The sequence below is a fragment of the Callorhinus ursinus genome, unplaced genomic scaffold (assembly GCF_003265705.2).
Source record: "Callorhinus ursinus isolate GAN/ISIS: 27379988/994484 unplaced genomic scaffold, GSC_fseal_2.0 scaffold71, whole genome shotgun sequence".
Classification (NCBI taxonomy): Eukaryota; Metazoa; Chordata; class Mammalia; order Carnivora; family Otariidae; genus Callorhinus; species Callorhinus ursinus.
The window spans coordinates 3,268,258-3,292,566 of record NW_027397133.1 but is presented as its reverse complement, the minus strand read 5'-3'; the positions used below and the strand labels follow the sequence as shown (position 1 = coordinate 3,292,566).

At 55.5% G+C, this 24,309-nt stretch overlaps 2 protein-coding genes and 1 pseudogene across 8 annotated transcripts; 2 read left to right on the top strand and 1 right to left on the bottom strand.

The window, feature by feature from the left end:
• Window positions 1-1,222: 1,222 nt before the first annotated feature.
• On the bottom strand, window positions 1,223-6,569 carry LOC112807150 (UBX domain-containing protein 2A pseudogene; annotated as a pseudogene).
• Window positions 6,570-7,908: 1,339 nt separating this feature from the next.
• Window positions 7,909-21,293, top strand: CCDC9 (coiled-coil domain containing 9). 7 transcript variants are annotated; one of them, XM_025849769.2, is made up of 15 exons: window positions 7,909-8,010; window positions 9,699-9,772; window positions 9,917-10,021; window positions 11,632-11,733; window positions 11,929-12,177; window positions 14,022-14,105; window positions 14,198-14,371; window positions 15,193-15,374; window positions 17,855-17,901; window positions 18,015-18,147; window positions 18,573-18,663; window positions 18,750-18,984; window positions 19,510-19,602; window positions 20,537-20,586; window positions 21,155-21,293. In XM_025849769.2, exons 2-15 carry the CDS (start codon window positions 9,770-9,772, stop codon window positions 21,170-21,172), a joined length of 1,566 nt encoding a protein of 521 aa, XP_025705554.1. In that variant the 5' UTR covers window positions 7,909-8,010; window positions 9,699-9,769; the 3' UTR covers window positions 21,173-21,293. The 7 variants fall into 7 exon arrangements, with proteins under 7 accessions (XP_025705554.1, XP_025705556.1, XP_025705553.1 ...); XM_025849771.2 differs by lacking the exon at window positions 19,510-19,602; XM_025849768.2 differs by lacking the exon at window positions 21,155-21,293 and having other exon boundaries at window positions 20,537-20,775.
• A 924-nt stretch (window positions 21,294-22,217) lies between these two features.
• Window positions 22,218-22,992, top strand: INAFM1 (InaF motif containing 1). Its single transcript, XM_025849773.2, has one exon. The coding sequence runs from the start codon at window positions 22,218-22,220 to the stop codon at window positions 22,647-22,649; it is 432 nt and encodes a 143-aa protein (XP_025705558.1). The 3' UTR covers window positions 22,650-22,992.
• The last annotated feature ends 1,317 nt before the right edge of the window (window positions 22,993-24,309 follow it).

Here is a 24,309-nt window from a genome sequence, read left to right as displayed (position 1 = left end):
GCATTTCATTTCGGGATAGTACAAGGGGTATTTTGCAAAGAGTTTGTGTCATAAAAGGGCGTTTGGGATTCGATGGGGTTGGGTCTTGCTGGTCTAATGGGTTGGGGACACAGAAGCTTTGGGAGAACCAGGTTGCTTTACTGATTCCATTTGTATCGAGAACTACGTGTCCTTGTGCTGGACAGTGCTGGGGACCCCGTGGTGACAGCGACAACCCCAGCCCTGCCCCCACAGGTCTCAGAGTCCAGTGAGGGACACAGAGCTGACCCTGGGCAGTGAGGGCCTGAGTAGGCCAGGACTGGGATGTGAGAATCCAGGGGGGGATGGGGACAGCGCAGAGTGGCACCCGACCTAGCTGCGGGTCAAGGAGGGTTTCCTGGGGGAAGTGACATCGGCGCTGAGCCCTGAGGAAGAGGTTTCCAAGCAGGAGAAATAGCCTATGCCACAGCCCAGGCACGGGGGAGAGCGTGTTAGTTTCATGGAACCAAAAATATTGTGCAGCGGCTGGAGCAACATTTCTTTTCTTTCTTTTTAAGATTATTTATTTATTTATTTATTTGACAGAGAGAGACAGAGAGAGAGGGGACACAAGCAGGGGGAGTGGGAGAGGGAGAAGCAGGCCCCCCGCCGAGCAGGGAGCCCGATGCACGCGGGGCTCAACCCCAGGATCAGGGCCCGAGCCGAAGACGGATGCCCAACGACTGAGCCACCCAGGCGCCTCTGGAGCAACATTTCTTTTTTTTTTTTTTATAATTTTTGTTGTTATGTTAATCACCATACATTTCATCATTAGTTTTTGATGTAGTGTTCCATGATTCATTGTGCATAACACCCAGTGCTCCACGTAGAAGGTGCCCTATTTAATACCCATCACCAGGCTAACCCATCCCCCCACCCCCCTCCCCTCTAGAACCCTCAGTTTGTTTTTCAGAGTCCATCGTCTCTCATGGTTCGTCTCCCCCTCCGACTTACTCCCCTTCATTCTTCCCCTCCTGCTATCTTCTTCTTTTTTTTTTCTTAACTTATATTGCATTATTTGTTTCAGAAGTACAGATCTGTGATTCATCAGTCTTGCACAATTCACAGCGCTCACCGTAGCACATACCCTCCCCAATGTCTATCACCCAGTCACCCCATCCCTCCCACCCCCAACCACTCCAGCAACCCTCAGTTTGTTTTCTGAGATTAAGAATTCCTCATATCAGTGAGGTCATATGATACATGTCTTTCTCTGATTGACTTATTTCACTCAGCATAACACCCTCCAGTTCCATCCATGTCGTTGCAAATGGCAAGATCTCATTCCTTTTGATGGCTGCATAATATTCCATTGTGTATATATACCACAGCTTCTTTATCCATTCATTGGAGCGACATTTCTTAAGATTGGCTCCATTGGGTCCTGGGCAGCGTCTTTTGGTGTGAAGGGCTCTATGGAGGGCTGGGCCATGTGAAGGCTCGCAAGACCTGGGACTGGGTTCCAATCCTGGCCCTGCCACCGCCGTCGTGGGTTGAATTGTGGCTCCCAAGATACCTTCGCTGGAACCTGGGAACGTGACCTTCTCTGGAATAAGGGTCTTTGCAGATGTACCTCGATTAAGGATCTTGAGATGTGATCATCTGGGGAGCAGGGGAGGCCCTACACCCCATGACAGGTGTCCCTGGAAGAGACAGAAAAGGAGAAGACACAGAGCCACAGAGAGGGAGGCCACGTGAAGACCCAGGCCGAGATCGGAGTGACGCGTGTACCAAGGAACGCGAAGAATTGCCGACCACTGCCAGAAGCTAGGAGAGATGCCTGGCACAGATCCTCCCTCAGAGCCTCTGGAAGGGGCAACTCTGCCCACACTTTGATTTCAGACTTGTGGCCTCTGGAACTGTGAAGATACACTTCTGCTGTTTTTAAATTTTTAAAAATATTTTATTTGTTTGAGAGAGAGAGAGCACCCGTGAGCGGGGAGAGGAGCAGAGGGCCTAGGGAAAGAATCTCCAAGCTGACTCCCCGAGTGCAGAGCCCGATGTGGGGCTCAATCCCACGACCCTGAGATCCCGACTTGAGCCGAGACCAAGAGTTGGACATTTAACCGACTGTGGCCCCCCGGGCGCCCCACTTCTGCTGGTATAAATCACACAATGTGTGGCCGTTGGTTATGGCAGCCACTGGAGTGGCTGTGACCCACTGTGCAGGGGAGCCTCGGTGAGCCTGTTTTCCTCTCTGTAAAATGGGCATAAACAAGGCCTATCAGGCCCCTGATGTGAATGAAAAGACAGCAGCCTTTTAACCAATAAAGCAGCAAACATCCGTGACTGTGACTGTTGCCAGAGGCCATGGGCTGGCCAGGGGTGTTTCAGGTAATTACAAGAGTAACAGAGAAGGGACGCCTGGGTGGCTCCGTGGGTTAGGCGATGGACTCTTGGTTTCGGCTCAGCTCCTGATTGATCTTGGGGTCATGAGAGCGTACCAGTGTGGGGCTCTGCACTCAGGGTGGAGTTTGCTTGGAGTTTCTCTCTCCCTCTCCCTTTGCCCTTCAAACCCCCCCCCCCCCCCCCCGTGCTCTCTGTCTCTCTCTCAAATAAATAAATAAATCTTAAAAAAAATAACTGTTAAGTGCATCTGCTGTGTTCCAGGCACTGTTCTAAGAGACTCTTGCTGCCATCAAACAACACATATTTATTCTCTTACAGTTCTGGGGGTCCCAGATGCAGAAGCAACCTCCCTGGGCCCAAATCAAGGTGTTAGCATGGCCACACTCCCTGGGGAGATTCTAGGGGAGAGTCCATCTCCTGACCTTTTTGAAACATTTCCCAGCTGTATTCTTTGCATTCCTCAGCTTGTGGGTCCTTCCTCCACCTTCAGTGCCGGCCACATAACATGTCACCTGTGTTCTGTGTCAAATCTCCCTCTGCTTCCCTCTTTTAAGGACCCTTGGGATTACAGTGGGCCCCTCCAAATGGTCCAGGATCATCGCCCCATCTCAAGATTCTCTCTCTCTCTCTCTTTTTTTTTTAAGTAGGCTCCATGCCCAGCGTGGAGCCCAATGCGGGACTCTAACTCACAACCCTGAGATCAGGACCTGGACTGAGGGCCACCTGGGTGGCTCAGTTGGTTAGGTGTCCGACTCTTGATTTTGGCTCAGGTCATGATCTCAGGGTTGTGAGATTGAGCCCCAAGATGGGCTCCACACTGATCATCGAGCCTGCTTGGGATTCTCTCTCCTTCTCCCTCTGCCCCTCCCGCTCTCTCTCTAAAAAATAAACAAACAAACAAACAAACAAACAAACAAATAAGATAAACTTAAAAAAAAAAAAGACCTGAGCTGAGATCAAGAGTCAAACACCCAACCGACTGAGCCACCCAGGCGCCCCCCCCACCCCATGTCAAGATTCTTAATCCCATTTGCAAAGTCCCTCCTGCCATGTAAATTAACATTCACAGGTTCCAGGATCAGGATGTGGACATCTTTGGGGGCCGCTCCTCAGCTCACCACACCTTCCAGTAGCCTGATGGGATAGGCGCTCTTATTGTCATTTTACAGATGAGGGCACTAAAGCTCAGAGAAGTTAGGTAACTTCCCCAGGGTCCCACAGCCCAGGTGGCAGATCTGGGATCTGAAGTCGGCAGCCTGGTCCCAGAGATCATGCTCTTACCTGCCCCCCACATGGCATCCCTGTGGTCAGGTGGTCCCAGGTGCAAATCCCAGGTTGGCTGCTGGGTAGCTGGGTGACTGAGGGCCAGCACCATCGGCTGTCTGGGCCTGTGTCTTCATCTTTAAAATGGTAGTGAGACCGCTCACCTCCTTGGTAGGCTGGGAGGGGCGAGGAAATCAGAATCATCTGGGGCTTGGGTCAGTGTCTTGGCTCCAGGGAGCTGCCCAGTCAGGGTAGCTTAGCTGAACTTTGGATTCTTCTCCTTCTTTTTATTTTATTTTTTTTTAGAGAGGGGGAGGAAGGGGTGGGTAGGGAGAGGGGAAGAGAGAGAATCTTTTTTTTTTTTTTAAAGATTTTATTTAGTTATTTGACAGAGGGAGACACAGCGAGAGAGGGAACGCAAGCAGGGGGAGTGGGAGAGGGAGAAGCAGGCCCCCCGCGGAGCAGGGAGCCTGATGTGGGGCTCGATCCCAGGACCCTGGGATCATGACCTGAGCCGAAGGCAGATGCTTAACAACTGAGCCACCCAGGCGCCCCTCAGAGAGAGAATCTTAAGCAGACTCTGCACAGAGCGTGGGGTCTAACGTGGGGCTGGATCCCATGACCCTGAGATTATGGCCTGAGCCAAAATCAAGAGTCAGACGCTTAACCGACATGTATTGAGAACTTAACAGTATTTCAGGCCTCGTGCCAAGCACTTTCTGTGTTTTAATTCATTAATCCATTCAATTCTGCACCACAGATCCAGTAGGAAGGTGTCATGCTATCTCCTCCACAGATGAAGCTGAGGTCCAGAGAAGTTCCATACATTGCTCAAGGTCACGCAGTTGGTAAGTGACAGAGCTGAGATTCAAACCCAGGCCTTCTGGCTTCAGAGTCTGTAGTCTTTTTTTTTTTTTTTTCTAAAAACAAATCCTTAATTTTCAAAAGAAAAAATAAGGGATGAACTCGGGTTCCTGGACAGAAAAGAAATTTTTAAAAATTACACCTCTTGAAATGTCAAAATGTGAATAGGCAGATTAATATTGACATTGTACTAAGCTGCACAATTTTATCCTTAAAATGCATTTTAGATACTGTGCCAAAATAATATGAATATATCTTGCCATTAGAAAATAAAAATGGAGAACACTTGGAGGTTCAGGCATAGCTGTGGTGAAAGAAGTTCCTTCTAGCTTTCTGACTGTATCTCAGATGTAAAATAATTACATTGATGTTTTTTAACCTGTCATGTATAATTTTCTTAATATATTGCTACTTAAAAAATCTGAGACAGCTAACATCTAAACAAACCACTGCTGGTTGGGAATATTTGAATGAATGATGCTGTGAATACATTTGCTAATTTATACCACATTAAGATTCTATATGATACAGTGATTTAATATATCTTATTGCTGAATAACTGGTATTTGAAAATAAGTATAGTTTTCTTTCTGAGTAGTCTTTTGGAAAAAGTGCATTGAATATAGTTTCCAGTCATAGTTCACTTTCCTAACTTGTACTTATTTAAAAATCTTCTCATCAGGAGGGAGTTAAATCATGCCCGAACTAAAAGTCCAGCGAATCTGACTTCCTTTCCCTCATTTTGGTTTGCATGTTCATTTACAACCATCATTTCTCTTCAAACTTTCCACTTAGTGTATCAAAAATCAATGTTATGAAAGTTCTCTAAAAGGTTCAGCGGTTTTTTGGAGTCTCTGAATGACTACAGCATTCTGTAAATCTGCTTCTTCCAATGTGAGTGTTTCATCTAGCAATTTGAGGAAAGGAAGAGCTGTGGCCAGGGAAAAGGGAGGACTTCTTTGAGATCCTTGGTATTTTTCGATGAAGTCTTTGATGTGGCTTATCCTATGAGAAATGTTAAATTTCTGGACAATCCTTTTTCCATTGGCTAACCAGATCTGTACATTAGTGATGGGTTCCAGATTGTTTAGTTGAACAACAAATTATTTTTCTCTACTTCAGTACTCTTTGCTTTAGAAACAATTTTTGGTGTGGCACTTTCTAGTCTGTGACCCTGTCCTGAGAAGGGCTGGAACACAGGCTTCGTTGACATACATATTTCATTTTTTTTGTCTTCAACTTTAACATCCACCTCCTCTTTATCAAAAATTCCCTGTAATTCCAAAGGTAATTCCCCTTTTTTGATGGAGTTCAGAAACTGCTGACTTGCACCATCAGAGTAACTTCTGAAATTATCATTGACTGTGAATCCATTTTTCCATAATTTTATACTTACATCGACTTGTTTCTTCTGTTCAGTGGGAGACATGCATTTGGCACCAACCTTCTCAGCTTCCTCAAAAAGGCTGTCAACAAAATATTCACAATTTCTTTGTTGATCATCACTAAGAGGTTGGTTGTCAGATCCTGTTTCACAAACCCATTCTTCTTTTATACTTTCGAGATTATCTACTTCTTTCATTCTTTTGTTTTACTCCGGGCGCAGCCGCGCTGCCGCCTTCCGGCCTGGTCCTCCGTTCGCTCAGGGGCCGCGGGCGCCACCGCCGCTGTCGGGCTGGAGCCCCTCAGACGAGGAGCACCGCCGCCCCCAGACCCGCTGAGGCTCGCGGGCCCCGCCGCTGGGACCCAGCCCGCCTCCCTGGGCCTCCGCCGCCGGGCGCCGAGCGCGTGCCGAGCCCAGAGTCTGTAGTCTTAATCCTGATATTCTGAGTCCTTTTTGAGCAAGATTACAGGTCATGTACTTACAAAGATGTGTGCCTAGAGAACTTCAATGCAGCATTGCTGGCCATCTCCCCAGTCTGAAAACAACTTAAACATCCATGAGACCAGGTAGGGCGAATTATGGCCCATCTCTAGGAGGGAATATCACACAGCAGTTTTAAAGGTTGTCAACCGTCCATTGTTAAAATAAAGATACATGATCTCAGCGCAGCACATATGCTTTTTCTTTTTGTTTCATAAGAAGGGAAAAAATATAATAAAGATTGACCCATTTGTAAACCTCTTTTTTTTTTTTTTTTTTTTTTTGGAGAGCTTATTAACGTATGAGGCCCTGTTAGAGGCACTGGGGATGTAGCAAGTTATAAAAAGAGATGAGTCCTGGCCGGTTAGCTCAGTTGGTTAGAGCGTGGTGCTAATAAAAAGAGATGATACAGGGGAGGAGACACAGAATAAGGGAAGTAAGACAGACATTGGATAGTTCAGAGGGTGAACAGTAAAATGGAAAAATAGAGTGGGAATAAAAAAAGGGATGGGAGGTTTTGCAATTTTCAAACAGGCAGCTTCAAGGAAGGCCCCTGAGTGGATCTAACATCTGAATAAAGAACTGAAGCAGGATATAGTGAACTTGGCAGGTATTTGGGGAGTTACAAGAAATTCAGTTGTATATGTAGAAAAGGTCTTTGAAAAGCTGTTAACAGTAACCTTATAAGGGACCAGGGATTAGCAGGTACTTCCACTTTTTCCCGTTTTAAATCACAAGATAAAATTACCAGCAACCTTAGGGAATCCGGTCTGCCCACTTATAATTGTCAATGCTTTTTATTAATTGTAATGACAGGTTCATTGCATCGAATTTTTGGTTAATGAATGTAACCCCCGGCCTCTGTAACAAAATCCAGCTGATCCCTCTCTGAGCTTCTTCCGGTTCCTGGAATGCACGAAGCTCACTCGCCACAGGGCCTTTGCACCAGTTGTGTGTGCTCTGCCTGGATAGCCACCACTTTTTACCCGGAGGCCCCTCTGCCAGGTATCTCCCACATTTCTGTTCCTGTTATTTCGCATTTACTTGTGCCTTCCCTCACCAGGGAAGGGATGGGGTCTGCCTTGTTCATCGCCTTGACTCCCCTCCTCCCCATGCACCCCACCTCCCCCAGCCTGGCACTCAATGCAGATTTAGAGAATGAATCAAAGATTCTATCGATTGCAAATTTTAAGCTTCTACAACTAGCTCTAAGGTTTCACTGGCAGGGGGGTGAGGGATTCTCCACCAATCCCCCACACAAGCCTGGCAGGTCAGGCTTCCAGGAATCATTGCCCCGTACCTGGGACCTATTTTATTCCTGGTACCAGGAAAGAGGAAGCAGGTAAAGCAGGTAAAGGCCTGCCAGAGAGAGGCTGGTGTCTCCTTTCCCTGGAAGGAAGTGATCTAGGACAAACGAAGTTGAGCAAGCCTCCAGAATACCCTTGAGGACCACCTATACACACTCCCGCCTGCACCCGCGGGGGCGCGGCTCCTTTAAGCCTCCCGGAAACGGGCCAGCAGGACCGGAAGTGACCCTCTTTAGTTCCCCTCTTCACGTGGTGCGGGCGGGAAGTGACGCGCGCGGCCCGGGAGCTGCGGACGCAGAGGCCGACGGAGCCGGAGTCGCGGACGCCGCGGGGTCTCCGGGACAGGTGACCGGGGGAGGGGGCCGGGAGCGCGCCCGGAGAGGGCGGGGCCTGGCGCCCCACGTGGGGGGAGCGGGAGCGGGTGCGGGCGGGGCAGCCAGCAGCCCGCGGGGGCGGGGTCAGTACTCTGCGGGGGGCGGGGACAGGACGCCCACATGGGAAGCTAGAGGGGCCCTGGTGGGGCGGGACGTCGGCGGGTGGGCAGGACCCAGGCGGGCCAGGCTGTGGGCGGGGCCGGGGCGTGGGTGGGCAGATGGGGTGGGGCTGAAAAAGTTGTGTGCGGGCTGGGGGCGGAGCCAAAGTATTGTCCGGCGAGCTAGGGGCGGGGCCGGGACTTTGGCCGAACGTGCTGGGGGCGGGGCCAGAAAGTTCTGCCTGAGCTTGAAGTGGGTCCAGATCGTCGGCCCCGACTTGCGAGGCAGACGCGAGGGCGGGGGCGGGGCCAAAAAGTTGTAGGGGGCCAGGGCGGCGGGACCAGCTTACTGGCGTGGAATGCTGGGGGTGGAGCCAGAAAGTTTTGCCGGAGCCAGGGGCGCGGTCAGAGCGTTGGCGCGGAAGCTGGCGCCGGAGCCAGAACCTCGGCTGGGGCTCCCGGGGGCGGGGCCGTAGTTTGACGCGACAAGGCGTGGCTGGGAAGCAGGGGGCGTGACCGGGAGCTTGGCTGGGCAAATCGGAGGCGGGGCCGGTGTAATAACGCGAGAGTAGGGGGCAGCTTCAGGCTGTTGCCTGGGGGCCCAGGGGCGGGGCCGGAGGAGAGGCTGGGAAAGTCAGAAGCGGGGTCAGATTAACGCCGCGCGTGTGGGCGGGGTCGGAGGTCTAGCGGGAGAGGCGGGGCGAGAAAGTTGGTTCTGGCGTGGGGCGGGGCCGTGCCTTCCGGACGCGGTAGAGGCTAGAACTTTTCCCTGCAAAGGCGCGCCCGGGCCGGGAAGTTTTGTCCGCGCCGGGGCGGGTAGAGTATTCCCTGGGAAGGTTGAGCCAGACCCAGGAAGCCTCGCCAGTGGGCATCGGGCCTGTTTTCGGAATCTTTGCGGGGTTGTTGGGGAAGCAGTGGTACCTTTCTCGGGATGTTGGAGGCGGGGCTAGGACATCCCAGAGTGAGGCGTGGGTCTGAAGTGTTCTCGCAGGGTCGGGGCAACCTGTAGGCATGGGGTTCGAGCTTGTTTTTGTGTGGGGTTATTTTGAACCGTTCCTGGGAAAGAGGTGGGTTTAGAGTGTTCACGGGGATGGAGTGGCACCAGAGTGGGCACAGAAAGGTGGGCCTAGAATCTTCTTGTACAGATGGGGGGGGGCAAGAGGATGTATCTAAAGCTCTCTGGAGATGGAGGCCTGGATTGAAACTCCCAGCACCGGGGTGTGGAGGCCGGGCTAGAATCTTCCTTTGGAAGGGAGCAGTGTTGGATGTTTCCTTAAGCTGTAGGGTAGGACCAGGACTTTCCGGAGGAGGGTGCAACTCTAGTATTTAAGCAGGGAATGGGTGGGCACAAATGTTTGGGAGGTGGTGGAATGTAAATTTTTCCAGGTAAGTGTTGGGCTCGCACAAGAAGAGGGAGTGGGAGCAAGGGCTAGAATTTTCTTGGGGGTGCAGCTGGTGGTGTTTATGTGCATGTATGTTTGAGAGGAGTCCCTGGTATGGGTGAGATGGAAGCAGATTGGGGAGGCATTGGCCTTAGTCCTTCTCTTCCCTCTGCCCTCAGGAACCCCTAGTGCTGTGTCCACATTCTACAGGGGAAGTTTGCTGGGACCCTGGCACCACCTTGCCAGTGGAATGGTGAGATGGAAAGTGGGGTCTCGAATCTGAGCTTTGGGTCAGGGGGCTTGGGAGGAGGGGACCCGAGACTCAGACCCTGGATCAAATGGTGCTGGGTTGGGTATGGGTTTTTCTTACTGTTTCTCAACTGTCTCCTCCTCTCAGTCAGCCACACTGGATCTGAAATCGAAGGAGGAGAAGGATGCTGAGTTGGACAAGAGGATCGAGGCTCTTCGGCGAAAAAATGAGGCCCTCATCCGGCGCTACCAGGTGCCCTAGCCCCGCCCTGGGAGACCCCATCCCCTCTCCTCCCCGCAGTGAGTTTCCCTCACCTCTCCCTTCCTTCAAACGTTTTCATGGTTCCCCATCACTCTCAGGATAAAAGCCAAAGGCCTTAGCCTGCCATTCCTTCCTTCATTCCATCATTCCATCATTCATACATGAATACTCACCAGGGTCTTCACTGCCAGGCTCTAGGCTGAGTGTGGCAGGGGATATAGCTATGACTGAGACAGCCCTGAGGTCATTCCACACTTCACAGTCCAGTGAGAGCACCGACCGTTCTTCAGGCAGTGATGACCCAGAGTGGGCTGGGTTGGGCTGCAGGAGTTCAGAGGTCTGGGGGGCGCCCAGAAGGGGCTTTTCACCCACCCAGATATTAGGGAGGGCTTCCTGGAGGAGGAGATTCTGACACCTGAAGGGGGTGAGTTAGCCAACTGAAAAGAAGAGCCGAACGTGTTTCAAGCAGAGGGAACAATTTGTGCAGAAACCAGGAGCTTAAAGTTTGGAAGGTCAGTGGAGGAATGTTGACCCTGGCAGCCAGGTTGAGAGTTTGGACTTTCTCTCGAGGGCACTGGGGAACCCTGGAGGGCTTTGAGCAGGAGCAGGATCAGGTCAGAACAACCTTTAAGGAAGAGCTCCCTGGCTGCTCTGTGGTGTTGAGTGGGAGGAGGTGATACCGGAGCCCAGAGACCAAGGAGGAAGGAGAGGAGGTGCCCAACCTGGGACAGGGCTGTTGGGAGGGCTCAGTGGCAGTGGTGGAGGTGGGGAGGAGGTGGGAGGGGCCAGGATGCGGCCCAGGTCCTTGTCAGAGGTGCCAGAGTAGTTGGCGGGGCTGTTCCTGAGAAGGGACCTGAGAGAAAGAGTGGGTTTCATTTATTCATTTTTCATGCATTCATTCATTTACTTTAAAAGAAAAAAAAAGAATATTGAGTTTCTGGTGTGTGTCACAGATTGTTCTAGGTTTGGGGTATACATTGGTGAACAAAACAACCAGGTACCCCTTGTTCTCAGGCAGCTTTTGTTGCAAGCTTCAAGGCAGACAATAGGCAAAATACATAAAATGCCAGGTAGTGAACAAGAAAATGGTAGGGGAGGTGGTTTCTGTAAGCTGGTCATGGAAGGCCTCCCTGAGAAGGGGACATTTCGGGAGCAGAAACCTGAAGGAGATGAGGGACTGAAGGCTCTCTGGGGGAAGAGCGTTCCCAGCAGAGGGGACAGTAGGTGCAAAGGCCCTGAGGCAGGTCTGAGCCTGGTATGTTCTAGGAACAGTGAGAAGGGCAGAGTGAGTGAGGGGGAGAAAAAGGAGAGAGGGTGGGGGATGAGGTCAGGGTAGTCATTGGGCCAGACCCTATAGGGTCCCGTAGGCTGTGAGGAAGCCTTTGGCTCATACTCGGAGATCGGTACCACAGGAGCCTTCTGAGCAGGGGAGTAGCATGGTGCAGTGGTGGTGGGGAAGATGCTGAAGTGACCAGCTTTCTTGCTTGGAGCTGAGGAGAGAGGCCTAGGTGGGGGCTAGTCTTGGGGGACGTTCAGGGGGCTGTGGGAATCCAGCTGGTGCCAGGACCCCTGACACTTCTCCTGCTGATGTTTGCTCCTAGGAGATTGAGGAGGACCGGAAAAAAGCTGAACTCGAGGGAGTGGCTGTGACAGCTCCCCGGAAGGGCCGCTCGGTGGAGAAGGAGAACGTGGCAGTTGAGGCGGTGAGCTCCACGCCGGGGTGGGGGACTCGTCAGGACAGGGAGGGGGTGAGAGTTGAGACCTGGGGCCTGAGAGCCCTCCCCTGCCAACCACCCCAGCCCTGTGGGCAGCCTCAGGTCTCCCAGCTGCCTTCGGGCCTTGGGTGCCCCAGTCTCCTCAACCCAGTGACTGTACTTTTCCTCCCTTCTCTCCTCCAGGAGAAGAACTTGGGTCCCTCTCGGAGGTCTCCTGGGACCCCACGACCCCCAGGGGCCAGCAAGGGAGGCCGGATGCCCCCCCAGCAGGGAGGTCGGGCAGGCGTGGGCCGGGCGGCCCGCAGCTGGGAGGACAATTCTGGGGAGCAGCCTCGAGGAGGATCTGGGGGCCGTGGCCGGAGGGGCCGGGGCAGGGGGTCCCCTCAACTCTCTGGAGCTGGAGATGCCTCAGCTGCCGACCGCAAATCTAAGGTAGAAGCCCGGGATAGGCTGGAGTTGTCTGGCCAAGGCTCTTACTGTCTCGTTCCTCTTTGGTCCTACTCTCTGAGGGACTGGTGTCCCGTTTGTTCATCTTTCTCAGCCCCTCCATCGGCTCTTTCTCTCTCTCCTCCCTCCTTTCCTCCCTCCCCCTGACCAGGGCTTCATGTACTCTCCCTGTTTTTTTTTTTTTTTTTTTAAAGATTTTATTTATTTATTTGAGAGAGAGAGAGAGAATGAGAGAGAGAAAGCACATGAGAGGGGGGAGGGTCAGAGGGAGAAGCAGACTCCCCGCTGGGCAGGGAGCCCGATGTGGGACTCGATCCTGGGACGCCAGGATCATGACCTGAGCCGAAGGCAGTCGCTTAACCAACTGAGCCACCCAGGCGCCCTCTCCCTGTCTTTTTATCTCCCCTTGTTTTGCTCATTCTGGTGCAGTGTTTCTGTCCAGTACGTGTGCACTTGCTCGTTCTCTCTCTCTCTTATTCTGTCTGTCTCGCAGCCTGGATTTATCCGTGGCGATCAGTGATGTTCTTACTGTAACTGCTCTCCCACCCTGATGCGCAGGTCAGCGGGCTGGGAGGCTGTCTGGCAGAGGGCCTCGGGCCCACCATGGACTTGGGGTCGACTCGGTTTGATTAGTACCCTGTCCTTGGGCAGCTCACTTCCCTCTGGGAGCTTCTGGGTTCTCAGGGGAATAATAATCAGGTTTCAAGGGTATCGCGAGCATTCTGAGACATCAGGCATTGAAATCCTCAGAGGAAGTGTTTGAAGAACGTTACTTATGGATGTTTGTGATTTGTACACATTAAGCTGCTGTTCCCGAAAGACCTCAAAATACCATGGCTTTAACCCAAGTGGAAGTTTATTTCTCCCCCGTGTGCCAAGCCCCGGGAATGAAAACGTCCTTTCCAGCAACTTGGCCGTGTGCTCGTCTAAAATTCTGTTACCACGGAAGAAGGGGAGAATGGACTGGGGGGGGGTCACCTTGCCATCTGTCAAGTTATTACTGCTATTACCGGCGTCACTTCTGTGGCAGCCGTGACGTGTTGGGGTCCCCAGCTCCTTTTCCGGGTTCAGTACTCCCCTAGTAAGATTGACGGCTAAGATTTATTACAGTGCGAAACCGAGGGGAGAAGGTGCAGGGGACGACGTCTGGAGGGGATCAGGCGCAGGCTCCCGAGCGATCTCGTCCGGTGTAGCCACACCTCAGGGTGCCCTTACTTCCTCCAGCATGGAATGGTGACGACACCCGTGAAGGGCTGTCTACCAGGGACTCCCTAGAGACCCCCTGCCTGGGGTTTTTATTGGGCACTCGCCATGTAGGTCCCTTCTGCCTCCTACAAACCCAAATTCCAGACCCCAGAAGGAAAGGTGCTCAGCACGTACCATACAGTTGGTACCGACAGCCAAGGCACCTTGAGCCCCCTTTATAGCTGACCGTTGCCCAGGAGCATGCCGGGAGCCAAATTCCCAGATGCCAGCCACGAGCCGGCCTTGCGAGCTATGTACGGAGAGAGTCTCAGGCCTGCTGTGGTCATTTTTTTTTTTCTTTAAAGATTTTATTTATTTATTTGACAGAGAGACAGCGAGAGAGGGAACACAAGCAGGGGGAGCGGGAGAGGGAGAAGCAGGCTTCCCGCGGATCAAGGAGCCCAGTGCAGGGCTCAGTCCCAGCACCCTGGGACCATAACCTGAGCCGAAGGCAGACGCTTCACTGACAGCCCCCCAGGCACCCCCGCTGTGGTCATTCTTCTGCGCACATGCTAACATGCCGGGGTTGGGCAGTTCTCCCTGATGCCCCCGTGTCTCTGTCTCTGTGTTCTACTTGCCCCCAGGAGTGGGAGGAGCGGCGCCGGCAGAATATCGAGAAGATGAACGAGGAGATGGAGAAGATTGCAGAGTATGAGCGAAACCAGCGGGTCAGTGCCAGGGGTGCCCCACGGCCGGGCGGAGCCGCCTGGGCCCAGGTGAGCCCTCCAACCCTTCCCCCTCCAATTCCCTGTGCCCACAGGAAGGTGTGCTGGAGCCCAACCCGGTGCGGAACTTCCTGGACGACCCCCGGCGACGCAGCGGGCCCCTGGAGGAGCCCGAACGGGACCGCCGGGAAGGCAGCCGCCGGCATGGGCGCAACTGGGGGGGGGCCGACTTCGAGCGGGTGCGCTGCGGCCTGGAGCAGGAGCGGCAGGTGGGTGCTGGTGGCGGGGGCGCCCTGGGTCGGGCCCCAGTCTGCAGCCAGTCTGTCCTTCCTGCAGCCTCTGTTGATCGGCCCAGCGGCGGCCGGGACACCAGCGAGGGACAGCCTCCCCTCCCCATCTTTCAGCTCCAAGCTGATGATCTGTTCTTGTGGGGGCAGCATAGTGCTTTCCTCTTACAGCATTATGGTGCCTTTGGGTGATGTCCTCTCTCGCTAACGTCAGTAATGTTTACTGGGACCTTTTGAGTGCTGGACACAGACTTAGGTGCTAGGGCTGAGTTTTTTTTTTTTAAGATTTTATTTATTTGAGGAAGAGAGAGCGTGCACAAGCAGGGGGGAGGGGGAGAGGGAGAGGGAGAGGCTGAGGCTGACTCCCTGATGAGCAGGAAGCTGGATGCGGGACTCGATCCCAGGACCCTGGGATCGTGACCTGAGCTGAAGGCAGACAATGACTCAGCCACCCAGGCGTCCACTGGGATGGAGTCTTCAGGCCAAGCCCCTGCCCCAGTGAAGTTGATTCTGGGGGCGGCTCTCTAAATGAACATACAGTAAGGTGTCAGGGAGTGTCAGACACTGTGAAGAAAAATCCAGCAGGGAGAGGGACTAGAAGGGGTTGCTACCTGAGAGAGAGATCTGGGATGGCCTCTCTGTGGAGGTGTCATGCGAGCAAACCTGGTCCCAACCTCCACCCTGTCACCTCCTCCTGTGACCTTGAGCATGGCCCTGCCTCTGAGCCCCGCGGGCATGGGGGAGAGGCGAGGGTGGGCCGGCTCAGAGAACAGGGCCCTGACTGCCTGTCTGTGGGTGGGCAGGGCCGCCGGACCGGCCTGGGTGGCGCTGGTGACATGACGCTGTCCATGACGGGCCGCGAGCGGTCGGAGTATCTGCGCTGGAAGCAGGAGAGGGAGAAGATCGACCAGGAGCGGCTGCAGAGACACCGCAAGCCCACCGGCCAGTGGCGGCGGGAGTGGGATGCTGAGAAGACTGAGGGCATGTGAGTGTCCCTCTGCTTACCCGTTTGGCTCCTTGACCTTGACCCCGACTTAATTCTCTGCCTCTCTCTGACGTCCCACCTAGTGTATCAGGTAGCAGTCGCCGTGCTGCGTAAGAACCACCAACTCCCTGGCATATAAAACCATTTCTTTTTTTCTTTCTTTTTTCCTTTTCAAAACCATTTCTTTCTCGTGTTCACAGGTCAGCCGGGTTTGGCTGATCCAGGCTGGGCTCTAAGCTGTGGGTCCGGCTGGGCCTGGCTCCCCATGCAGGCAGAACTCAGTTCTGCTCCCCGTGGGTTCATTCTGGGGTTCAGGTGGAGGCCGCTCTCTGGAGAAGTGCCCGTTATGGCATCGGCGGATGGCCAGGAGGCAGGCGGACACGCTTCCCATTCTGTTGGCGACAGACCTGGCGGGAGAGTTAAGCTGCTCTAGTTGGTGGTACTCTGGTGGCGCCGTGGCTAAGGGCATGGATGGAAATTCTAATTAGAGAAGGTGTGAGGAAGGGGTGACGGTGATTAGACCTTTAAACTGCACCCCTGCCCCCAACCCAAAGTCCTTATCCGGATGGGACTTTTACCCTTATCTGATTGGGTCCCCTTTCGGGTCCCAGGAAATATCCAGTTAGTCTAACTTAAATGGAAGCTCTACCCTTGTGTCATTGACAGGAAGCCCAACTTCCGTACCAGAGAGCCAGCCCACAGCACTCTTAAGATCTCCAGCTGTAGTCATTTATTTTATTATTTTTTTTAGAGTGAGAGTGTAAGCTGGGGGAGGGGCAGAGGGAGAGAATCCTCAAGCAGACTCCCTGTGGAGTGCAGAGCCTCACTTGGGGCTTGATCCCACGACCCCAAGTTCATGACCGGAGCGACGCCCAACCGACTGAGCCACCCGGGCGCCCCTACTGTTGTCATTTTTATGGCATCCTGCACCCTTTGCTGCTTTGGAAGTTTTCATGCCAGTCACGTTTATTATTGGCGCTGGCTGGAGAGAGAGGCTGTTGTCTGTGCGCCCAGTGATCAGAGCATTCATTGTGGATTGTGAGCCAAGCTTGTGCAAGTGCGAGAAATACTTTGCACAGATACTATAGCTGATCCTTCTAAGGCTTTTAGGGAGATGTTCTCAGGGTTAAGAATGAGAGTAAGTAAGGTGTCCTCTTGTGTCCCCAAGGCAGCCTGCAGCAAGTCTCATTAATGCATGAGTGCTTTGATTTCGTCAGCAAATTTTTTTTTTAAGATTTTATTTATTTGAGGGACGCCTGGGTGGCTCAGTTGTTAAGCATCTGCCTTTGGCTCAGGTCATGATCCCAGGGTGCTGGGAGCGAGCCCTGCATCGGGCTCCGTGCTCAGTGGGGAGCCTGCTTCTCCCTCCCCCACTCCCCCTGCTTGTGTTCCCTCTCTCGCTGTGTCTCTCTCTGTCAAACAAATAAATAAAATCTTAAAAAATTTTTTTTTATTTTTTGGGGGCAGAGGGAGAGGAAGAAGCAGGCTCCCCGCTGAGCAGGGAGCCGGATGCGGGACTTGATCCTAGGACCCTGGGATCATGACCTGAGCCAAAGGCAAGACCCTTAACCAACTGAGCCACCCAGGCATCCCTGTCAGCAAATATTTATTGAGTCTCTCCTCTGTGTCACGAAAGGTGATGAGAATACAGTAATGAACAAAATACTTCTGCCTTCAGGGAACCTAGACTCGAGTTGGAAAGGTGGACACTGACTAGATCCGGTGGCAGGTCACGAAGAACAGTGAAGAAGAGTACAGAGAGGGATGGAGGCTCTTGTTTTAGACTTTGGTGATATATATAATATGTGATGATTTTATTTTTTAAAGATTTTATTTGTTTCTTTGACAGAGAGAGACAGCGAGAGAAGGAACACAGCAGGGGGAGTGGGGGAGGGAGAAGCAGGCTTCCCATGGAGCAGGAAGCCCGACGTAGGGCTTGATCCCAGGACCCTGGGATCATGACCTGAGCCGAAAGCAGATGCTTAACGACTGAACCACCCAGTCGTCCCAGTATGTGATTATTTTAGATAGGTGTTTAGGAGGGTCTGAGCTGAGGCCTGGAGGAGGTGAGGGTGCAGGCCACTGAAAGGTCTGGGGAAGTGTCCCAGGAGCAGCAGGTACCAAGGCCCAGAGGCAGGAGTTCTGTGTGGTAGGTGACTCTGCTTAGCCGAGGAGATGGGAGACAGTGATAGGAATTGCAGCTAGACTGGAGGCTGGGGATCGTGTACTTTCTAAATTTTTGTTTTGGGGTGTCAAATACTGAGTTTTTTCTTTCTGTATTTGTCACTCCAGTGTCATGTTTGCCTCTTGTCCATCACCTGATCCTGTCTGCCTTCTAATCAGGGACCCCCTCTGGTTGACCATCTCTCCTGTGATCTTGATGTTGACCCTGGTCCCCATCTCTTCCTTATCTCTCCCTACCCCTCCGGCCCCCACTGTTCCCCCAGCTGCGTGGCTCACCCCCTTTCTCTTTTCCCCAGGTTCAAGGATGGCCCAGCTGCTGCCCTTGAACCATCCCACCGCTATGGTGAGTGGGCGTTCTTGGGGTGGGGGTGGGGGGACGGCAGCTGGCAGGGCCAGGCATGGGGGTTACTTTGTGCCATGCCCCCCGTCCCCCACTCCTCCTGGGTTCTCTTGCAGATGACCAGGCCTGGACTCGGCCCCCCAAGCCCCCCACTTTCAGGGAGTTCCTGTCCCAGCACAAAGCTGAGGTCAGCCGCAGGAGGAGGAAGAGTAGCCGACCCCAGACCAAGGCAGCCCCTCGGGCCTACAGGTGGGGGCACCCCTACCCTTGGTGTGTGTACACCCCCATGCCCCCAGCAGGGCTGTTTGGCTCTATCGCTGGTTGTTCTGACTCCTGTATGTGGGGGCCTGTCTGTTCTTGGCTACTTGTCTCTCTGGGGGTCAGGCTCTTGTTGTTGGGGAGTTGGGGCCTAGCTCTCTAGGTAAATGCTTTACCTCCATCTCTCCCTTCATCTCCTTTCACTCCTTCTGCCACCTGGCGCCCCTCCGTCTGTCTGTCCCTGACACCTGGGGACACACTCCCTCCTCAGTGCTCCAACATGCTGGACCCTCACCTGGAAAGCTGCGGCCCCCTCCTGCCCTGAGTTGAATTTTGCAGCTTTTCTCTGGGGGAGGACCTGGAGGCCCCTTCTTCTCATCCACCCAGGCCTCACCCCTTCCTTCTGTGCCCGCCAGTGACCATGATGACCGCTGGGAGACAAAGGACGCAGTGCCCCCAGCCCCTGAGGCCCCACAGCCGGCTCCAGCTGAGGAGACGCCCACGCAGGTAAGGCGGGCCGTCCTCTCTGGGCAGGGAGCGTGCGGTGCTCAGGGCCCACCCCCTCGCCCCGACCTGCCTTGTGTTCCCCGCAGCCGCCGGAGACCCCAGCTCCTCCTGCCCACCGGCCCCCTGAGGACGAGGGGGAGGAGGATGTGGGGGAGGGCGAGGGGGAGGATGAGGAGTGGGAAGACGTGAGTGAGGAGGAGGAAGAGGAGGTCGAGGAAGAAGAGGCTGATGAGGAGGAACAAGAGCCAGCCCAAGGCCATGAACTCCAAGAGGCTGAGCCCACCGGAAGCCCTCCCCGAAGCCGCACCGGAAGTCCCACCGGTGAGCAGGCTGACACAGAGCTGTCGAGGCCAGAGGAGCCCCCGCCACTGCCCCAGGCCCCTGCCACGCCTTCCAGCCCCTTTTCACCCCCTGGAGACCACCAACCCGTGTCTGACTGGGGTGAAGAGATGGAGCTGAATTCTCCCCGGGACCCCCACCCGGCCAGTGCCCTGTCTCCGGGTGAGGCCTGGCCTTTTGGAAATGCATGAAACTGGCTGCTTGTGTGTGTGTGTGCTTGAGGGGTACACTCGCAGGGGGGACCGTCAGGGGCTGGGCCCCGGGACCCTGTGTGCCCCACTGCCCTGGTGGCTAGGGAGGACAGTCCATGTCTGTCTCTGGAATGCCCCCCCCCATCCTGCCCTTGCTCTGGGCCACAGAGCCCCCTCCCCAATAAAGAGTTCACGTCCTCAAATGATACTACCCAAGTGTGTCCTTGAACACCCTTCACTCCCCCAGGGCCTTCTCTCTCAGGGTGGGGGGAAATTTGGAGGGGTAGGGGCTTGACTGGGCCTCCCCCTTCCCCAGGAGGTGACCAGCCAGCCCCTGCCTCCCTTGAGAGTGGGCCCAGCCTCCCAGGAACCCAGCAAGCTGAAGAGGAAGGGTCTGAGGCAGCTCCAGGTGGGGGAGCGGATGGGGCCCGAGATGGCCTTCTTCCTTCCTTTTTCTCCCTCCGGGGCTGAGGGAAGGGTTTGGGGAAGAGTAGGGATAGAGTGTAGCTGGGTGTGTGGGGTAGCAGTGGCCCTGGGGGGAAGGCTACAGTGCTAGGGTGCAGTGAGACAGGCGCCAAGGTCGAGGGGGTGGAGCTAGGTGGAGAATCCCTGGGGCGCGGAGGGGGAAAGGTGGGCCGTGAGGAGGTGGAGCCAAGATGGGGTTGGGATTTGGAGGTCGACCCCAGGGGTTTGGGGATGTAATCTAAAAATAATGGGGTGGGGCTAGGTTCAAGGGCCGGGGCTGAGGGCACGATTAGGAATTTAAATAGGTCAAAAGTAAGAATGGGGGAGGGGTAGAATCATGGATTTGGCTGTGGGCAGGATTGGAGTTTTGAGGTCTAACCAAGTAGGGTAAATTAGAACAGAAATGCAGGCCCCATTAGAATGTTGGGCCCAACCCCGTCTTCAGCTCCATCAGCGCAAGCCAGATTGCGAACCAGGGACCTCCCCAGGAGCGGGGTTAGCGTTTGGGGCAGAGCCAAGCAAGATCTGGTCAGCACCCTCGTGGGCAAGGGCAGAGAGGGACAGGTCCGATGGCGGGGCGTGATGGGAGTTAGTTTATGCCCGTGGGAGCGTGAGGGGGGCGGCTGGGGTGCGAGAGGACAGTTTAGGGTGACCGTAATCTCGCTATCCCAGATGATTTCCTCGATTGTACACAGGGTTCTGTTGGGGTGCATGCAGCTTGTGGGTCCCCTGCGAAGATTAAAGAAGTCTGAGGCCCATAAATCACCTAGCGCAGGGGGACTGCAGCCGGGCTCAGTTGGGATCAGAGACGGAACTGGACGGGGCGGGGGGGCGGGGGGGAGACTGTCCTCTCCGCTGACTACCCCTTCTCTCCCCAGAGGCGGGTACCGAGGGCCAGGAGACAGCGGAGATCACCGACTTCCAGAGGGTGCGTTTCTGCAAGGTGGTGGCGGCCGCTCCGCCACCGGGGGCCGCCCGCTGACCGCGCCCGCCGACTGTGGCCTCCGCTCTCTGCACTAACCTCCTGCCGCCTTGCTCCTCTGTCCTCTGCTTCCGTCACACTCCCGCCAGGAGAGGGTTAAATGTAAGGGGGGCGGAGCCAGGGACAGTGAACGGGGTGGGGCCAGGGCAATAGTCCAGTCTCCCGCTTCGGGGGCGCCGTGGCACCGGGAGGGCTGAGACGCCCCCGAGTTACCCACCTAATGGAAGCCTTGGGGGGCTAGGTGCCGGTCCCCAGGCCTAGATTGCCGCCTCCTGGAGTTTACATCTGGGGCCTGGCAGATAGCCGGTGACTCTTCCACAGGACTCGGAATTACTCGGCCACCGGCCCCTTCTCTTATTAAACGCAGTGCTTCCGCTAACCTTTGAACTGTGTTTCTGGCAGGGCAGGCTGGGTTGCTGTGCTTAGCGGGCTTTTCCGTGGCGGAAGAGGCGGGAGGAAGGGGGTCTTCCTTCCTCCACTCCCCTGATACGTCTTCCCTCCCCCCCTCCCGCAGGCCTCCCCGAATTCCTGAAGACGCTGCTGGGAGGGGACTGAAGCTTCCCCGCCTTGATGGGGTGGGGGCGGCAGGAGGGGGTTAGTCTGGATTCCCAGGCTGCGCTCTCTCCTCCCCGGAGACCGCTCTGGATCCCATGGTTTTAGGGAGAGGGAGAAATTGAGGGTGGTGGGGAGGAGTTGGGGAAGGGGCGTGATTGGGTTTGTGGGGCAGAGGTGGGGCTTCGGGGAGTGTTTAGACCTCAGGACACTAAGTAGCGAGGAGGTCCCGCCAGGGGCGTGGTTAGGATGCCTGGGCGGGGCCAGAATTCTGGTGGATGGAGTTAGAACACAGGACGGCCTTAGATGTCGGATGGGGCCGCGTGAGCCGGTTTAGATGGGCGTTCCTAATGCGGGTGTGGGGTGCAGCCCTCCGTCGAGGGCGTGTTCAGTACGGTGCTAGAACTAGTGGAGTGAGGCGGAGGAAAGGGGTGGAGCCTGGACTAGAGAGTGTGAATCCAGGGAGTGAAGAGGGTGGCTTCGAATGCTAAGAGTCGAGTCTGATTCAGAGAAAGGCACGTTAGAAGCGGAGCGGGCCTGCGGCTAAGGAAGTGCGGGGGGTCTGTGAGGCCCAAACCTCGCAAGGCGGTGGGGCTCGGAGGCGGGACTAGATGCCTGGGAGAAGTCTGAGTCGCGAAAGGGGACGGGGTTAGGACTGGGGGAGGAGGCCAGAAAGGGGAGGGCGGGGCTAGGCGCTGGGCGGGTTCGCAGGTAAGAGGCGTGGGCATCACCCCGAAGCCCGGCAGTAGTGGAAAGAGCAGAGAGCTGTCTTTGCAGGCCTGGGGCAGGATGGAAACACTAGTTAAGCCTTAGCTTGATTATGGTTGGCTGGAGACTGAGGAGGGGGCGGGCCCAGGGCCCGGAGGAGACCCGCCCGCTCGGGGGCGTGACCATGCTGGCGGGGGCGGGGTTGGACGAGGGAGCTTTAGAACGCGGAGGCGGTCCTCCGAGGGGGTGGGTCAGGGGGGCGGGCGCGGGGGCGGGGCCTGCGCGGGCCGCTGAGCTGGGCCCAGTGGGCTGCGGGGATGCGGGGCACGAGCTGCGTGGACAGCGGCGGCGAGAGCCCGGGTGGCGCCGGGCTGAGCGAGGGCCCGCGGGGCCGCTGGCTGCGCCTCGCCCCAGTCTGCGCCTACTTCCTCTGCGTCTCGTTGGCTGCCGTGCTGCTCGCCGTCTACTACGGGCTCATCTGGGTTCCCACGCGGCCCCCCGCGGGCCCCGCCGGCCCGCCGCCCAGCGCGCCGTCCCCTCCGTGCGCCGCCCGTCCGGGCGCGCCGCCTGCCCTGGCGCCCGCCGCTGCCTCGGTCTCCTGCCTCCTGGGAGCCCCCGGCGGGCCGCGACCCCAGCTCGAGCTGCCGCGCAGCCGCCGCCGCCGCCGCCACAGCGACCCCAGCAGCCGCCCGAACCGCCAGACAGCCAGAGAGACGCCGGAGGCCGCGGGGGGGCGAGGACCCGGGTAACCCTCCCTTCCACCCCAAGCTGGATCGCCGGCCCTCGAGAGCCCGCGCCCCCACGGCGGATGCTCCGTTACCCGGTTGGGCCCGGACTCCCTCTTCATGACATCGCCTAGCGTCTCCGGAGTCGTCATCCAGAAGAATGGGGGGGGGAGCAAGGGGAGCTGGCCCAGGGCCTCGCTCCTCTGCCGTCAGGCCGGGGTCCTCCACCATCTGGCAGACCCGGTCCTGACCTCTGCCTCTTGACACCCTCCGTAGGAGTCTGAGCACAGAACCCACAGCCCACCGTTCTCCTCTCTGAATCTCCGTGTCCATATGTCCCCCTGTAATAAACTCCAGCCCCAACTGCCTGGTGCTGTGTTTGTTGTATTGTTTGTGACATGTCTCCCCTTTCAAGTTTGTGAGGGGAAGGCCTTCCTGGCGTCTGATCTTTGTCTCTCTTGCCGTGGGTGGGTTGGGTGGATTCTCCCCTGACCTGGGTGGGGGTGAGGGGTGTGTTGGGGGGTTCTCCCATCGCCATCATGTAGTTTTGGGGGCTGGGAGAGGAAGCTTATCTGCAACAGGGCAGTTGAAGGTCAGACAGCGTGAAGGACTTCTCAGCTTTCTGTATCCTTGGGGTAGAAGATGAGTGTGTCTGGAGAGAAGCAGGGGGTCTGCCCTCCTGTTACAGCCCAGGATTAGACGGGAGAGGTGGGATGATTAATTGGGGTTTTGGGGGACTGTGAGTAGTATGATTACAGTGTCAGGGACAGAAGCTAAGTCACCCTGAGATGTCAGGATGCTGCCGGGAGGGAATAAGGCTTTTTTCCTGGGGTCTGAGAGACCAGGATGAACAGGGGTGGTGGGGGGCTCCTCTGCCTCCCTGGAAATCACAGAGGAAGTTATCAGCACTGCACTGCCTTTGAAGATAAGTACAACCTCTCTGGTCTGCAATGCTCCTGGTAGCGGGAGGCAGAGAAACTTGGGTCCTGTTGAAAGAGTCAAAGGTAGTTGAATCTATCTTCCCACCCAGAAGACTGAGGCCTGGCTCCGGGCAGGGCATCGGACCCTATAGGCACGAAGTGGTTTTCCTGTCCAGCCTCCTCCCTTGAACTGGAGACTTTCCTAGAAAGAGTGAAGCTGAGCCTCCTCGCTCAGGCTGGGACATCTGTGGTTGAGGACTGGGCTGAGAATGTCAGTCATTCTGGTTACCTCCCTCCCCCACTTCTACCCTTCTGGCACCACTTCCCAGAGGGGGGGTCTCCAGACTGAAGGGCAACCCGGGAAGCCAGCACCCCTTTGTAGTTAGCACAGGTGATGGTTAAAGGGCACTGACTTTGGGGTCAAGACGCCCAGGTTCAAATTCCCGCTCTTCCTCTCACTAGCTGTGTGACCTTGGGCAGGTTCCTCAACCTTCCTGGTCCTGTAAAATGAAGATGGTAATAGTACTGAGAGTTTCCGTGAGGAACAAATAAGCTAGTGATCTGCAGCCTTTTGAACAGCATCACATGTTCTTTCTCTACCCACATCTGTCCCTCAGGGATTCAAAACCACAGCCTGGATCCCAAGGGATATCAAGTCAGCCCAGAGCTTCTGGAGACCAGCAAGTGGTGAGTTGGAGATGGGGACTGCTGCATCTCTGTTCCCCCTGGGCTCTCTAGCTTCCCGCCCTCTTCTCCCCAGCTCC

Bases quoted from the DNA above. Each gene is read 5' to 3' on its own strand.
- CCDC9 (XM_025849767.2), top strand. The intron at 14,372-15,192 runs GTGGGTGCTGGT...GTGGGTGGGCAG, and splicing joins GCCTGGAGCAGGAGCGGCAG to GGCCGCCGGACCGGCCTGGG. The intron at 17,902-18,014 runs GTGAGTGGGCGT...GTTCTCTTGCAG, and splicing joins TGAACCATCCCACCGCTATG to ATGACCAGGCCTGGACTCGG.
- INAFM1 (XM_025849773.2), top strand. From the start codon at position 22,218: ATGCGGGGCACGAGCTGCGTGGACAGCGGCGGCGAGAGCCCGGGTGGC.